Consider the following 15,700-nt stretch of genomic DNA (forward strand, 5'->3'; position numbering starts at 1 on the left):
AGTTACCATGCCTACGCCACTTTGCTCCCGTGACGCTTGAGTGACGGGAGTTGTGAGCCAATAGGCGGAAAGGTAGGCGGGGCATTTCACACATTGTCAACTACTCGTTCAAACATTTGTATTCTTCTAAACACATTGAACGCGGCGAGGTCGGGTGAAACTATCCGGAGCTTGCCGGCGAAAAAATGAGCCACATTGTTTTTACTGGAAACTCAAGCAGGTAAAATACTTTTGCTCGTTTCTATTCACAGAAATAATTCATTGGTCATTTTGTTGAAATTTTTTCCCGGTAATGTAATATAATAGGCGTTCAGCATTGGGCAGTTCATGTGACACTGACAGAGGCTTTCCCCAGCGGAGCATCTCTGTTTCAGTGTGTCAGCATTGTGGAGCAAAAGCTTGATAATTGTAACAAGGACAGTTTCATCTGGCGTCGGACATCGTTTGTGGTGCTTTTCCCCATCAGTGCAACATACATTTCCTTTCCCTAGAACAAAGACTTTAACTGTGGTGCTTTGTGAAAGGAAGTTGCTACAATGTGACATATCAATATAATGATGAGGGAAGTGGTGATGTGAACTTAAAAGTCGGATAAATGGATTTGTTGGATATTATTATTATTATTATTATTATTATTATTTTGTTATCTTATATGTATATTTAAATGTGATGCTTGAACATTTGCCTATGGCTCTAAAACTAGCCTATATTTTATAACCATGTTGTTATATCAATATAGTTTCCAGCTGGCTTGTAATAGCAGTTCTATTTAGTCTGCATGCTTTTGAAAGACACATAATTTGTTTAGCAAATTACTCGAATAAATAAGTTGTCTGTCATTCTTGATGAAGTTAATCAGGAGGAATATCTTCATTCTAGAGGTGCCCAGTGTGGCCTGTGCAGAAGTGTGCCATGTGGTTTCAGATTTGCAGAGAATGGCTGCAGGTTGTGTTTTTCATATTCCCACAAAGTCAAGAGTTTGCAAACATGGGTGATTGTATAACACAGATCCTGGGCCAAGTGTACAACACTGTGCTTCACTATGTAATTTTACTGTGTGATCTCCTGCATTGTGCGTTTTAAGTGTATGCCATGGTATTTGTAGCTTATGATAAGGCCTTGTGATAATGATGCAGACTGTGTGAGTGTGTTTCTTTTTCTTGTTTAGACTACTAAGAGATTCACAGAGTCTTAATCTGTATTTGCTCTCAGGAATACAAACAGACCATTCCTCTCTGTCTGGACTCATCACTTCAGCCTACCTTATGACCCCATTGAAAGCAGTGAGATATGCCCAAAGATGACAATCACAAACAAACAAACTTTCAACCATATGATTCTCTTAATGTCAGGTTAAAGGGATAGTTCACACAAAAATGAAAATTCTATCATCATTTCCTCACCCTCATGCCATCCCAGATGTGTATGACTTTCTTCTGCGGAACACAAACAAAGATTTTTAGAAGAATATTTCAGCTCTGTAGGTTCATACAATGCAAGTAAATGGTGGCCAGAACTTTGAAGGTCCAAAAAGCACATAAAGGCAGCATAAAAGTAATCCATAAGGGGCCAGTGGTTAAATATATGCCTTCAGAAGCAATATGATGTGTAGGCGAGAAAAAGATCAAAATTTAAGTCCTTTTTTTTTTTTTACTATAAATTCTCCTCCCAGCCCAGAAGGTGGCGATATGCACAAAGAATGTAACTCGCCAAAAACAAAAGAAGAATGTTAAAGTTAAAGTGAAGATTTATGTAAAAAAAAAAAAAGTTCAATATTGATCTGTTTCGCACACACCTTTCATATCTCTTCAAAGTTCTGGCCACCATTCACTTGCATTAAATTAATTGACCAACCAAGCTGAGATATTCTTCTAAAAATCTTTATTTATAGCAGAAGAAAGTCATACACTTCTGGGATGGCATGTGGGTGAGTAAATGTTGAGAGAATTTTCCTTTTTGGGTGAACTATCCCTTTAAGATTTCACTGCAAACAATTACAATCATGATCAAATCATACATAATTTTAGATAAATTAAGCAGTCATTTGAAAATACTGCATTCGTAACATTTCAAATATAGTGAACGTAAATGCATTGAGCATTTTGATTGTGCTGATGATGCCCTTTATCACAGTTTCACATCATTTCACAGTTGCAAGCTTTTACCACCTATGCATGGCACTTTTCAGAAAAAAGCAAACAATTTTTAAAGTCTGTAGTTTTAAATTCAAAATTTTGTTCTGCTCTTTAATGGGCATGTGTTTAATGAAACACAGTGAAGTTTTATAGAAAAAGTAAATGAGGCTAAATTTAAATACCATAATCTTGTTTTTTTTTTAGTAATGATGTCAGAGTCACATTTGCAAACACGGTGTAATAGTTTGGCCAGTACCAAAGACATTTGCTGATTACTTGGTGCTGCGTTTCCTCTTTGTGCTGAGAGATATATTCACCACACTGCGTTCCAGTTGTGCATGGCTCGCTAGGGCATGCACGCACGCAGAATGCATTGTTTTCAATTTTGTAGTGTAAGCATTTCTCTCTCAGTTAAACGTTCCATACTGAGTTTTGATGTCAGGGGAGGGGCATTGTTAATAAGCCTCGGTTTTTTATTTATTTATCTTTTACAAAAAACTGATAAGAGCTGTGTACCTTGTAGGTGTCTGGATAATTCTAAGCCTTGATGAAGGGAAGAGCTTTGGATCTGTTAGGCAAACTGCATCTGCAGCTTTTACATCTTTATTCTGAAGTTAAAGGGACAGTTTACCCAAAAATTGAAATGGGTTTAGAAAGACATGAGAGTGAGAAAATGATGACTGAATTTTCATTTCTGGGTGAACTATCCCTTTAACAGTGATGTTTTAACCGCATGCTGTGCCTGTTAGGTCTGGAACGTGTTAACTCAAGCTGGATCCATTATCAGGCCCCTGCCAGTTTGACTGAAAGAGCCAAGACACATGAAAGCCAGAGCGGTCTGAGCTTAGAGGTATCATCCAGGGACACCCCCTTCTTATGAAAACCTGCATAGAGGCATAAGAGAATGAAGAAATCAAGAGAGGGTGTTTTATTTTGGTGTGTTCTCACACTAAAAATCATCAGGATCACTTCAGAAGACATTGATTAAACCACTGGAGTCTTATGGATTACTTTTATGCTGACTATATCTCCTTTTTGGAACATTTGGAGTACTAGTCACCATTCACTTGCATTGTAAGGACCTAGAGAGATGAGATATTCTTCTGAAAATATTTGTTCAGCAGAAGATAGAAAGTCATATGCATCTGAGATGGCATAAGGGTGAGTAAATGATTAGATAATAACATTTTTTGGGTGAACTAACCCTTAAAATAAACTAGGGATGGGCACAAGTACTTGGGTACTCGGTCATGGCAGCAATGATCGATCATGAAAACAATGATCGCTAGTGATCACGCATGATGTGACTTTTCACTTAATTTGAAATCCAGTGACAATTACCTGACAACTAAACATACAAACAAAGAGGGAGCTTATTTTTAATTTTGAGATTGATTACATTATGGTTTTAAGGGGTTCACTGATTGTCAGAAACGTCTCATAGCATCCAAACTGATACAACACTGCAATGCTATCGTTACGATAATCAAAAGAGAGTGTAATTAACCATGTTTTGAATGCCTGTCTCTGCTAAATGTTTGCTAAACATGTTTTATCATTTCATGTAAGAATTTTTAATTGTTAATGGATATTATTTAATAAAAGTAAATGTTTGTCACTGACTGTAAACCTGAAAGTAACATGCACCAGCATCTCAACTAAATGGGAGTTGAGAATTTCTGCACGAGCCTACAAGTTGCAATTCTGAGTTCAAGATGCATTCCATTGCACTTTTCCTAGTAGGAAGTTGTAAAATCTGACTTTCCGAGTTGTATGGAACGCTGCACTACTTTTCAAAACATGATCCGACACTGCATGCTCCAGCAGCCTAATTTAGACTTAGAAAACTGATGTTGCTATTACAGTGCAAAAAGCACTTACCAATTTACTTGAAGTGAAAATCAGTCCTCCTTTCCTGTTTAATAAATTAAGCATTCACACGGTCATGCAGAATATCTCTTTTTAAATCCATAAGGATCTCTTTCTCAAAGGCAATACAAGCAGTGTTGACAGCCGACTTGTCAGACAGCTTGATCTTACGCTTTTCCCTCTTGAATTACGTACATTACTTAAAGCGTGATTGCGTCACTCAAGGCCAGCTATAAGGCCTCGACCGGGACATATCCTAAAGATCACACCCACAAAGAACAAACGAATCAATCTGATTGGCTGATGAATCTGACTTTAGTTGCCCATTCAGTTGCACTGTTGAGGGATTCTGTGGAAATTCTGAAGGCATGACGGGGTGGAGCTCAGACTTACACACTGCTTTGGGCATGTGATTTGTGAAACAGTTGTCACACTTTGCATGTAAGCATCAAGGAATAAATTCTGACTGGATAAACTTTTCGTTTTTCTCTGTTTGTAGATTAATTAAGAGTGGAAAGCAATTAAAAATACATAGGCAAAAAGGTGATTGAGAATGAAAGGATGAAAAATATTTATTTATTTGGCATGTTAGGCCAGCAGAGAAGGCTTTGCTGGCCCTGAGAAATCGCCACTGCTATCACCGTACCATTGTATTGCTGCCCACTGTACTTTTTGGAAGGGTAGTCCAATTTTCCTGTCACTCTTTCTCACACTAGAGATACTAAGTTAGCAGCACTGAAAGTAGTTCTTGTAGTTCTGTGTCAGTGCTGCTGGCTCAAGCAGGACAGTGCCTGTGGGCAAAGCCTGGCATTCGGGGGCGGATGGAGGATTTCTGACTATAGGGCTGTCTAGAGGCAAAAAGAAGCCTGGAGAAGGGAATGTGGCTGACACATTGCTCTTAGCTCTAAGACTGATTGTGGGTCATTGTTACATGAATTGGATGAGTACTATTCATTAAGGGTCAGTTTGTTACAACTGAAGTCAGAAGTTTACATACACCTTAGACAAATACATTTAAACTCAGTTTTTCACAATTCCTGACATTTAATCGTAGAAAACATTCCCTGTCTTAGGTCAGTTTGGATCACTATTTTAAGAATGTGAAATGTCAGAATAATAGTAGAGAGAATGTTTATTTCAGCTTTTATTACTTTCAACACATTCCCAGTGGGTCAGAAGTTTACATACACTTTGTTAGTATTTGGTAGCATTGCCTTTAATTTGTTTAACTTGGGTTAAATGTTTTGGGTAGCCTTCCACAAGCTTCTCACATTAAATTGCTGGAATTTTGGCCCATTCCTCCAGACAGAACTGGTGTAACTGAGTCAGGTTTGTAGGCCTCCTTGCTCGCACACGCTTTTTCAGTTCTGCCCACAAATTTTCTATCGGATTGAGGTTAGGGCTTTGTGATGGCCACTCCAATACCTTGACTTTGTTGTCCTTAAGCCATTTTGCCACAACTTTGGGGGTATGCTTGGGGTCACTGTCCATTTGGAAGACCCATTTGCGACCGAGCTTTAACTTCCTGGCTGACGTCTTGAGATGTTGCTTCAATATATCCACATAATTTTCCTTCCTCATGATGCCATCTATTTTGTGAAGTGTACCAGTCCCTCCTGCAGCAAAGCACCCTCAGAACATGATGCTGCCACCCCCCTGCTTCACGGTTGGGATGGTGTTCTTCAGCTTGCAAGCTTCACCCTTTTTCCTCCAAACATAACGATGGTCATTCTGGCCAAACAGTACAATTTTTGGTCATTACACCAGAGAACATTTTCCAAAAAGTAAGATCTTTGTCCCCATGTGCACTTGCAAACTGTAGTCTGGCTTTTTTATGGTGGCTTCCTTGCTGAGCAGCCATTCAGGTTATGTTGATATAGGACTCGTTTTACTGTGGATTTAGATACATGTCTACCTGTTTCCTCCAGTATTTTCACAAGGTCCTTTGCTGTTGTTCTGGGATTGATTTGCACTTTTCGCACAAAACTACATTCATCTCTAGGAGACCGAATGCATCTCCTTCCTGAGCAGTATGATGGCTGCGTGCTCCCATGGTGTTTATACTTGCATACTATTGTTTGTACAGATGAACTTGGTACCTTCAGGCATTTGGAAATTGGTCCCAAGGATGAACCAGACTTGTGGAGGTCCACAATTATTTTTCTGAGGTTTTGGCTGATTTCTTTTGATTTTCCCATGATGTCAAGCAAAGACGCACTGAGTTTGAAGGTAGGCCTGAAAATACATCCACAGGTACACCTTCAATTCATTACACCTCCTATCAGAAGCTTGGCTAATTGTCTACTTGACATAATTTTCTGGAATTTTCCAAGCTGCTTAAAGGCACAGTTAACAGTTAACTTCTGACCCACTGGAATTGAGATATAGTCATTTAAGTGAAACAATCTGTATGTAAGCAATTTTTGGAAAATTACTCGTGCCATGCACAAAGTAGATGTCCTAAATGACTTGCCAAAACTATAGTTTGCTAATATTAAATCTGTGGAGGGGTTAGAAAATGAGTTTTAATGACTTCAGCCTAAGTGTATGTAAATTTCTGACTTCAGCTGTATATCAGTATAATGTTGTTAATTAATACAGTAAATGTTAAGCATAAGCCAGCTGTCTATGAGTGTTCCCTTCATACTGCACTTAAAGGACACAGTCAAGACTCATGCCTGAAAATCAGAAGTTTGACTTTTGTAAATTTAAAGAGTATAACAATTTTTAATGAAAAGAAGATATTTGGCGAAAAGTGTCAATTATCATTTTCTTCTTTTTAACTGTGTTTGAATGGAATGATCAGGTGAGTCAAGACAGACCCTCAGGACTGCTGCGTTGTGTGGCATGTTCGTTAAAGCTGTTTGAGAGGAAATGTGTGCAATTGTGGTATCCTGAGATGCAACTGTCCTCTAGTCATATTTGCTATGTAGGTCATTTAGGAGGCACATGCTGGCCCAAAATAACTGAGAAAGCAATCGCTGCTTAATAGAAAAAAAAATATATATATTATTTCGTATAATTAGTTTGTTATTATTATAACTATGAACCCCTCCATGACCCACTTCATGCTCGCCAAGTTGGGGACAGAGGACGACCCGGAGGCGTTCGTGGAGCTGTTTTAGTGTGCGGTGGAAGCAGCAGGATGCTTGGGGTCCCAGTGGGTGGTCCGCTGGGCGAGCTCGGCCGCCTATTTGCCTTTGCCCAACAGCTCCGTGACTCCTGCCAGCGGTGGCTGCTGGCAGCAGAACGTGACACCACGGTCGTAGTCGGCCTGGTGGTGCTGGAGCAGCTGATCAACCGACTACCGAAAGGGATGGCGGAATGGGTCCAGTTCCACTGCCTGGTGTCGCTGGATGAGGTGATCCAGCTGGCAGAGGACCACATGGCGGGGTATTTGAGGGCCGGTGAGCACTCTTTTCTCTCTCTCTCTCTCTCTCCTCCCTCCCCCTCTCCTTGCCCTCATCCTGTTCCTATTCCATGGAAACGGGGAATTCCTACCCCAAAACCGGTTCCCCCATCCTGTGGGCTCAATCTGCTGGTGTGGGTGTAAAGTCTGGGCCGGTTTGCTGGAGCTGCGGGGAACCTGGGCTTTTCCGGGACCGATACCCCATGATGGAGGTGGAGAAATTGGTCCGGGTCCCCGACGCACCACAGGCCACCCCCGATTGAGCAGGAGCGTACCGGATACCTGTGAGTATTAAGGGGGTACATATCAAACCTTGGTGGATTCAGGTTGTAATCAAACCTCCATTCACCAAAGCTTTGTTCAGTCTGAGGCTTTGGATACAAGCCGGTGGGTGAAGGTAAGGTTTGTGCACCTGTAGTGATGTCACTATTCAATTTCGGGGACAAAAACATAGTGTCGAGGCTGCGGTTAATTCCTGCCTCACCCATCCACTAATCTTGGGAACTAATTGGCCGGCATTTACTACCTTATTAAGGGGAATGTGTGTGGATGGGTCCTGCAACAAAGTGTATCGGTGTGTGGCTGGGAAGGCGGAGCCAGGGCTGTCTACGTCAGCTCCACGTCAGGAGGACGTAAGGGAGGGGGAGGTCCTGTCTTCCCCAGAGGGAAGATTCCCTGCTGGGGATTTCCCTCTGGAGCAGATGCGAGACGAGACCCTTAGGAACACCTTTGATCAAGTGAAAGTGTTTGATGGTCAACGCCTCCGCCAGACGTTGCACTTGCATATACGTATTTTTCAATTAAGGATCGGTTGTATCGAGTGATGCAGGACGCTCAGACAAAGGAGGATACAACCCAATTTTTAGAACTGAAGAGCCGTCAGGAAATGTTATTCCAGACGGCTTATAATAATCCGATGGTGGGTCACTTAGGTCAGGGAAAACACCAGACCGTCTGATGGCCCGAATCTATTGGCTAGGCATTCGTGGAGATGTTCGCAGGTGGTGTGCAGCATACCATAAATGTCAGTTGGTGAATCCTGCGGCCACCCCAAAAGCGCCATTGCGCCCCCTCCCATTGATCAAGGTCCCCTTCGAAAGAGTTGGCATGGACCTCGTCAGGCCATTAGAGCGGATGGCAAGCGGGCATCGCTTTGTGTTGGTTCTGGTGGACTATGCAACGTGATATCCGGAAGCAGTACCTCTGCGCAACATGTCAGCACGTAATGTTGCGGAGGCACTCTTCAGAATAATCTCCCAAGTGGGGATTCCAAAAAAAATCCTCTTTAGGGTACAAACTTTGTCACGTACACTACGCGAACTGTACGAATTATTGGGGATTAAATCGATTTGGACCAGCGTTTATCACCCCCAAACGGACAGCTTGGTTGAACAATTTAATCAGACACGTAAAGAATATGATTCGTAAGTTCGTGCACAAAGATGCTCGGAATTTGGACAAGTGGCTCAAGCCACTATTATTTGCAGTACAAGAAGTCCTGCAAGCCTCCACGGGGTTCTCCCCATTTTAATTATTGTACGGGTGTCGACTGTACGGCGTGCCCGACGTCCTACAGAGGAGGGACCTTCAAACAGCAAAAACGAAATTAAATATGTTCTTTTTTTTTTTTTTTTTTCTCCCCTTTTCTCCCCAATTTGGAATGCCCAATTCCCAATGCGCTCATGGTGGTGGCGTAGTGACTCACCTCAATCTGGGTGGCGGAGGATGATTCTCAGTTGCCTCTGCATCTGACACCGTCAATCCGCGCATCTTATCACGTGGCTTGATGTTGAGTGCGTTACTGCAGAGACATAGCGCGTGTTGAGGCTTCATGCTATTCTCCGTGGCATCCACGCACAACTCTCAACGCACCCCACCGAGAGCGAGAACCACACATTGTAGCGACCACGAGGAGGTTACCCCATGTGACTCTACCATCCCTAGCAACCGGGACAAATTTGTTGCTTAGGGGACCTGGCTGGAGTCACTCAGCACGCCCTGGATTCGAACCCGTGACTCCAGGGGTGGTAGTCAGCGTCAATACTCGCTGAACTACCCAGGCACCCAAATTAAATATGTTCTTGTCCTGAGAGCAAAACTCCACACACTGGGGCAAATAACACAGGAGAATTTGCTCCAGGCTCAAGAACGTCAATGCAGGCTGTATAATAGGGTACTTGGCTACGGGAATTTGCACTGGGAGATAAAGTGCTTGTATTACTCTCCACGTCGAGCTTTAAATTACTTGCCAAATGGCAAGGGCCCTTTGAGGTCACATGGTGAGTCTGGGAAATCGAATATTAGGTTAAACGAACAGATAGAGGCAGAGCACATCAGATTTACCACCTCAGTCCCCTAAAACCATGGAGAGAGGCAGTCCCCGTGACTTTGGCGATGGTGGTTCTGGAGAGGGAGGAGCTCGGACCGGAGGTGAACTTAAAAGCCACCGATCGAGTCACTTGCAGAGACCACCACTTGCCGTTGCAAGTCACGGAGGTTGTCAGGTTGCAAGGAGAATTCTCCGTGTTCTCACCTCTTCCCGGTCGTACGAACCTCATAGAGCACCATATCGAAACCACCACAACCAGGGGTAGTGGTACGCAGTCGTCCCTACTGATTACCTGAACACCAAAAAAAGTGGTTCGGGAAGAATTAAAGGCCATGCTAGATATGGTGGTAATAGAAGAATCCCACAGTGACTATGGTGCTGGTTCCGAAGAGTGACAGCTCTGTTCGGTTCTGTGTGGATTATAGAAAAGTCAATACGGTGTCTAAATTTGATGCGTACCTAATGCCTCGGATTGATGAACTGCTCGATCGGTTAGGCGTGGCTCGCTTTTATTCAACACTGGATTTGACAAAGGGATATTGGCAGATCCCCTTAACTCCCATGTCCCGTGAAAAACGTAATTTTCCACACTGCTTGGCTTATACCAATTTGTCACCCTTCCTTTGGTTTGTTTGGGGACCTGGCTTAGTTTCAACGGCTCATGGACAGAATCCTCGGACCGCATGCTGCTTACGCTGCTGCCTATCTGGATGACATAATTATTTACAGTAATAACTGGCAGCGGCACCTGCAGCATCTGAGGGCTGTCCTGAAGCCGTTGAGATGGGCGGGACTCATGGCAAACCCTAATAAGTGTGCCATTGGACAGGTGGAAGTACGGTATCTGGGCTTCCATTTGGGTCATGGACCGGTTCGGCCCCAAATTGATAAGACCTTAGTGATTGCAGCCTGCCTGAGACCTAAGACCAGACAGTTCCTGGGGCTGCCTGGCTATTATCATAGGTTTGTGCCTAACTATTCGACCGTTACCAGCCGCTGAATGATCTGACTAAAAAGGGTGCACCAGATCCGGTCCAGTGGACAGAGCTGTGTTAGCAGGCATTCACGGAGGTGAAAGCTGCACTTTGCGGCTGGCCGTTATTGCACTCTCCTGACTTCTCTCTCCTTTTTATCTTGTAGATGGACGCACCGGACAGGGGGTTGGGAGCGGTACTGTCCCAGATGGTAGAGGGGGAGGAGCACCCCATGCTGAACATTAGTCGCGAACTCTCACTGAGGGAGACTAAATACAGCACAATTGAGGAGTGTTTGGCCATTGAGTGGGCAGTCCTCACTCTCCGGTACTATCTGTTGAGGCGTGCTTTCACCCTCTGTTTGGACCACGCCCCGCTCCAGTGGCTCCTTTGCATGAAGGATACCAACGTGCGGATCACCCGTTGGTATGTAGCTCTCCAGCCTTTTAAGTTGGAGGTGGTCCACAGGCCGGGGCACAGATGGCTGTTGTGGATATCCTCTCTAGAAATGGGGGAGGTGTAAGTCACAGGCTGGATAGCTCCCCGGCCTGAGTCGGGCGATGGGGGTATGTGGTGATGGGGCTGTGGCCAAGCGACGTCTGTGGAGAGCGAGGCCGCGAGAGGAAGAATGGTAAGGATTGACACTTGTGGGAAATTATCTCTAACAGCTCTTTGTGTTTGCAGTGAGAGCTGAGAGGGATAGTAATGCAGCAAGATCCAGCAGATGGAAATTACTTCAATAAATCAGAAGATTTCTAGAAGGAATAACTTTAATTTGTAAAAATTTATAAATGAATGAAAATGAAATAATGAATACTGAATATTATTGAATACAGAATATATAAATGTTCTATATTACAGAAAATAAATGTTTTATTATAAATTAAGTGATTTCCTAAGGGTAAATCCAGGGACTAAGTCCTGAAATTACCCTAACAACACAAAGTCTTGTCTTTGTCTAATGAACTAAGTAAATGGAAAAAAGTACAACTTTGAGTCTTCATCTCGACTCATTCTGGAGATCAGATGTGAAGAGCCAGAGAGCAGAAGCGTTAGTTTTTACACCCAGATATTCATTAAGGTCTTTATACCCTCTTGAGACTGTGCCAGAAAGCATTTCCTTTTTAGGGACAGAACGTTCTGCACAATGATGTAATAACCCTCAGTGTCAGGTCAGGCTGTTATGACCTATAGAAGTGTGAAAATTGAGGTTTGAGTGGAAAGACAGACTACAGCCCCACTCGTACATTTATTTATTTAAACGACTCATACATTTTCCTATCTCAGGAAGGTGTCTCGAGACAGATATATCCTGTTATTTACTATGTCTCTATGTCTGGACGTTTTCTTAGAACAATAATACCGTCATAAACTATGCTCTCTCGTTCCAGCTCTAAAGCCTCATGAGGTCAAAAGGGTAACCAACAGGCCAAAAGGGTACCAAACTCGTATATAAGAGTATGAAATGTATACATTTGGTCTCACGCATGCATTTAGATCTCACGGGTATGGATACATAAGGCATCAAGCATGAATATAATAATAGTTATACAGTGATGATATGAATGAATATAAAACTGAGTACATAAATGTGAATATATGAATATTTACATTTATTCATTTGGCAGATGCTTTTATCCAAAGAGGAAAACATAAGCGAATCATCTTAAGGAGACAGTGGTACGGAAAGTGCCATATTACAAAGTTTCACTAGCATCAGAATAGTATTCAAAACAGATTAAACTGCAACAATATTATTATTTTTTTAAGTGACTGGTTAAGTGCTCATGGAAAAGATGTGTTTTTAGCCAGTTTTTGAAGACAGAAAGTGAGTCAGCTTCACGGAAGGAGTTGGGAAGGTCATTCCACCAACGTGGTACAATGAAGCCGAAAGTCCGGGAAAGTGTTTTGGTGCCTCTTTGTGTTGGTACAACAAGGCGACGTTCCTTAGCCGACTGCAGGTTTCTAGTGGGCACGTAGCTCTGCTGAAATTATTTTAGATATGCTGGAGCAGACCCAGTGACTGTTCTGTATGCCAGCATCAGAGCCTTGAATTTTATAAGTGCATCAACCATCAGCCAGTGAAGAGAGACAATGAGTGGAGTAACATGCACTCAAAAAATGCTTTGTTTAATAAGCAAATATATGGTATGCACAGCGCCAGCGCGCTAGTGAATGGTGCTGCTCTGTTGATACAAACTCACGCACAGGCTGGTGATGCACTCACGGCTATTTTTAGCCTTCACAGCGGTGCGCAATATTTGAGTGCTACTCAAGAACAGCATCTCAGATGTAGATGCTCAATAGTTCGGTTCAATTATAATATGCATTTAGAATGGCACCAGAGGTGCATTTGACCAGAATTTGAATAAGCCTACAAACAAACACATACAGGACTTCCTGGAGAGTTTAGAATGTCAAAATAAAAGCGTGAGGGTTTAAAAAGTGCACGATTTAAATATATTACTGTTGTATTTAAAATTAAAAGTCAGTAATAATAATAATAATATTAATAACAATTTATTATTATTATTGTCATCATTAGTATTGGTTTACAACTTATAACTATATTTAAGTTGAATGGGTTCCAAAAAATAACTGTGTGAATGAAAAGTGGACTTATGTCTTACAACTAAATTGAACAAAAAAGAGATCTGAATCCTTTAAAGTCCAGATGCAAGTTGAAACATTTTTTGAAAAAAAAAAAAAAAAAAAAAATGGCAAAAACAAAACACTGGTTTCTTTTCTACTGAAGACTTGAAAACTGGAATTACTGTTAATTTTGCTGCTACATTATCCAGTATACTAGTTAATAAGTGTTTCTTAATAAGCTATACATTTATATTGAAATAATGTGTAGTTAGAGGTTTGTTTCTTTACATATTAAAGAGTACTCCCAATTAGTTCCACACAATAATGTAAAGATATTCTAAACTGATTATGCAAAAAAAACAACAACACTGGTATCGGCTTGGGATCGGTATCGGCCGATACTGAGATTTTTTGATATCGGAATCGGATCGGAAGAGAAAAAGTGGTATCGGTGCATCCCTAGTTACCCCTAGATTTCTGACCATTTTGGAAGGCATTACTGTAGTTGAACCCAGCTGCACAGTGATGTTGTGTTCGACAGCAGGGTTGGCTGGAAAGACGAGGAGTTCGGTCTTGGCTGGGTTAAGTTGCAGGTCGTGTTCCTTCATCCAGGCCGAGATGTCTGCCAAAAAGGCAGAGATTCGAGCAGTCACTGTGGTGTAGTTGGGCTGGAAAGACAAGTAGAGCTTGTGAATGATGGGTCCCAGTGATGTTGTGTATATAGAGAAGAGAAGTGGCCCAAGCACTGAACCCTGAGGTTCCCCAGTAAGTAGCAGATGTGGGTTGGACACTTCACCTCTCCAGGCTACCTTGAAGGACCTACCTGAGAGATGGGTATGTGCTGAAAAGCAAACCTTGTTATGTTAGCCGAGAAAGTGTGTAAAATAAAAGATTTGTGTTGAACGTTTACTCGGCCCTTGCTTCCTTCTTGAGAAGAAAGTCTTGAAAATCTTGGCACAAGCATATTACCTGTTCTTCTTGTTGTATCGAAATTGTTAATGAGAATCATGAAATGTTACTGTTATTAGTATTGACTACTTGAATTTTGGTACCGTGACAACCCTACCAACTGTGATGTCTGAATTAATTTGTGCTTTGTTTTAGGGGCCAAGGTTTTCTAACGACAACGTTTTCAACTAAAAATGGAAAACTTTATGCGTTTTTGGCTGTTTGTTTACATGACAACGGTGTTTTGGGGCCTGAAAACACAAACTTTTGAAAATGGGTTTCGAAGTGCAAGTTTTTGAAAATGATGCCGTTTCCGTGTAAACATACAAAAATGCGAATTTGTGAAAACGATGACGTCATGCGTACGCGTATTACATGTTCAGTCTATAGATGTTCAAAACTACAATGGCGGACTACAGGACTGTGTTTGTGCTGCTCAAGATTTTGAGTTTGTTGACGCTTCTCCAGCAAAGGGTAGATTTACTGCATCACTACTACGACCAGCGATCGCCATCTTTGTTTGTTTTCACCGCTCTGTGGAAGAATGCTTATGTGCACAGGCGTGTAATGTTTCTTTACAAAGTGACATCGCCAACTACTGGCCTGGCATGCATAATACAGCATTTTTAGTCGTTTTCGCAGATCCATGTGAACGAGGATTGTTTTGACAATGTTGTCGTCTGTACCCGAAACTTCAAAAACGCAAAGGAAAAACGTTTCCATTTTTAGTACATCGTTGTCATGTAAACGTACCCTTAGGGATGTGCAAAACTACCAATTTAATCATAATCGACTAGTCAGTCGGTTGTTTGAACGACTAGTCAACTTCTCGGTGCTAAGGATGATAATTAGGGCTGTCAATCGGTAACAATTTTTAATCAAATTAATTACATGGGATGTCGATTCATTAATCGCAATTAATCACATATGTAAATATTTGCTGAGAAAGCCCCATGAATAACAATAATTTTATATAATGATGAGGTAATTATAAATAGTTATATTTAAATAATTACAAAAAAATAAATAAATATATAAATATATATATATATATATATATATATAATTCAGATAATTAAAATGCATTACATTATTGTGGCAGATGAGTAGGCATTGATATTTATTTCCATATTACTGAAAATAAGCCTATCATTTGTCTACAGTTCACAGCAATCCATTTTGCAACTGAATTCGTCAATCAGTCTGAGATTTATTATACGGGCTTTTCTAAGGGTGTGTCAATGTACACCTGCATCAGATGGATGCTTTTGGAGCGTCTCATTTTGATTGCATCACAAGGTAGGGCTGCCCCTGACCAAAATTTTCCTAGTCGATTAGTAGTCGTTAGTTTAAGCCATCGACTAGTTGTCGCATATTTATGATATTTAATTACATAAATATATATTATATATTTTGGGGGCATCAGAAAATGGTTTGAGTTCCA

At 41.6% G+C, this 15,700-nt stretch overlaps 1 protein-coding gene across 3 annotated transcripts in view; it reads left to right on the forward strand.

Annotated features, from left to right (window-relative positions):
* Nucleotides 1-107: 107 nt before the first annotated feature.
* Nucleotides 108-15,700, forward strand: part of LOC127414486 (F-BAR domain only protein 1-like) — a 74,626-nt gene continuing 59,033 nt past the window's right edge. Inside the window, exons 1-2 of one of the 3 annotated variants that reach the window (XM_051652529.1) lie at nucleotides 150-220; nucleotides 10,883-11,347. In XM_051652529.1, coding sequence (XP_051508489.1) covers nucleotides 11,345-11,347 — 3 coding nt within the window. In that variant the 5' untranslated portion in view covers nucleotides 150-220; nucleotides 10,883-11,344. Of the gene's footprint in view, nucleotides 221-10,882; nucleotides 11,348-15,700 lie in introns of all 3 variants that reach the window. The other 2 variants (XM_051652528.1, XM_051652530.1) reach the window with 2 other exon arrangements.

The sequence above is a fragment of the Myxocyprinus asiaticus genome, chromosome 24 (genome assembly GCF_019703515.2).
Source record: "Myxocyprinus asiaticus isolate MX2 ecotype Aquarium Trade chromosome 24, UBuf_Myxa_2, whole genome shotgun sequence".
NCBI lineage: Eukaryota > Metazoa > Chordata > Actinopteri > Cypriniformes > Catostomidae > Myxocyprinus > Myxocyprinus asiaticus.